Source organism: Trichinella spiralis (assembly GCF_000181795.1).
Source record: "Trichinella spiralis strain ISS 195 chromosome Unknown Scfld4513, whole genome shotgun sequence".
Classification (NCBI taxonomy): Eukaryota; Metazoa; Nematoda; class Enoplea; order Trichinellida; family Trichinellidae; genus Trichinella; species Trichinella spiralis.
The window spans coordinates 263-1,072 of NW_003531452.1; the positions used below are offsets into that span (position 1 = coordinate 263).

The window sequence follows — 810 nt, forward strand, 5'->3', positions numbered from 1 at the left end:
ACCAACAACTAACAACAATGAACGTTTCCCCTGAAATTGCGCTTAAATACTCAGGAAATCGAAAAGTAGGTCACGATGCACAACGAAACAATTTTCGCTGAACGCTATTGGCTATTGCGCATGGATTTCAAATCCGGTTACTGAGAAACGCCATTGGCTATTTTTCCCTTAGTTTAAGTATAAAAATTCTCATTTTTAAAATTTCATTTCATTTTGACCTTCCAGCCGTGTTGAATAAGATGGCTCCGAAAGTTGTGAAGAAAGCTGGCAAGGCCCAGAAAATGGCCAAGTCTGGTGATCGCAAACGACGTCGTTCCAGGAAAGAATCGTTCGCTAGTTATATCTACAAGGTTTTGAAGCAAGTTCACGCTGATACTGGCATCAGCAGCAGGGCGATGTCAATCATGAACAGTTTTGTGAATGACATTTTTGATCGCCTTGCCGCTGAGTCGAGTCGTCTTGCTCACTACAATCAACGCCATACGATAACCTCAAAGGAAATTCAAACGGCTGTCCGTTTACTTTTGCCTGGTGAACTTTGCAAACATGCCGTCAGTGAAGGTACCAAGGCTGTTGCTAAATACACTAGCACAAGGTAAACTCACTGTTACGGCATGTGTTGCCGGCATCTTTAAGTAGTAAAATAATAAAAAACCCAACCGGTCCTTTTCAGGACCAACAATTATTTTTGCTCAATCCAATAAATAAAAAATAAATTCATAATTAAAATGAAAAAATTTGAAAAAACTATTTCTTTTGGTAAAATTTTCTACCCAAGTACAGTTTATCAGTTGACCCAAAATGTTTAAA

The 810-nt window shown here is 38.8% G+C and overlaps 1 protein-coding gene across 1 annotated transcript; it reads left to right on the forward strand.

Moving 5' to 3' along the window:
• Positions 1-239: 239 nt before the first annotated feature.
• Positions 240-599, forward strand: Tsp_14200 (histone H2B, gonadal). The gene has a single exon (XM_003367292.1). It carries the CDS (start codon positions 240-242, stop codon positions 597-599), a length of 360 nt encoding a protein of 119 aa, XP_003367340.1.
• The last annotated feature ends 211 nt before the right edge of the window (positions 600-810 follow it).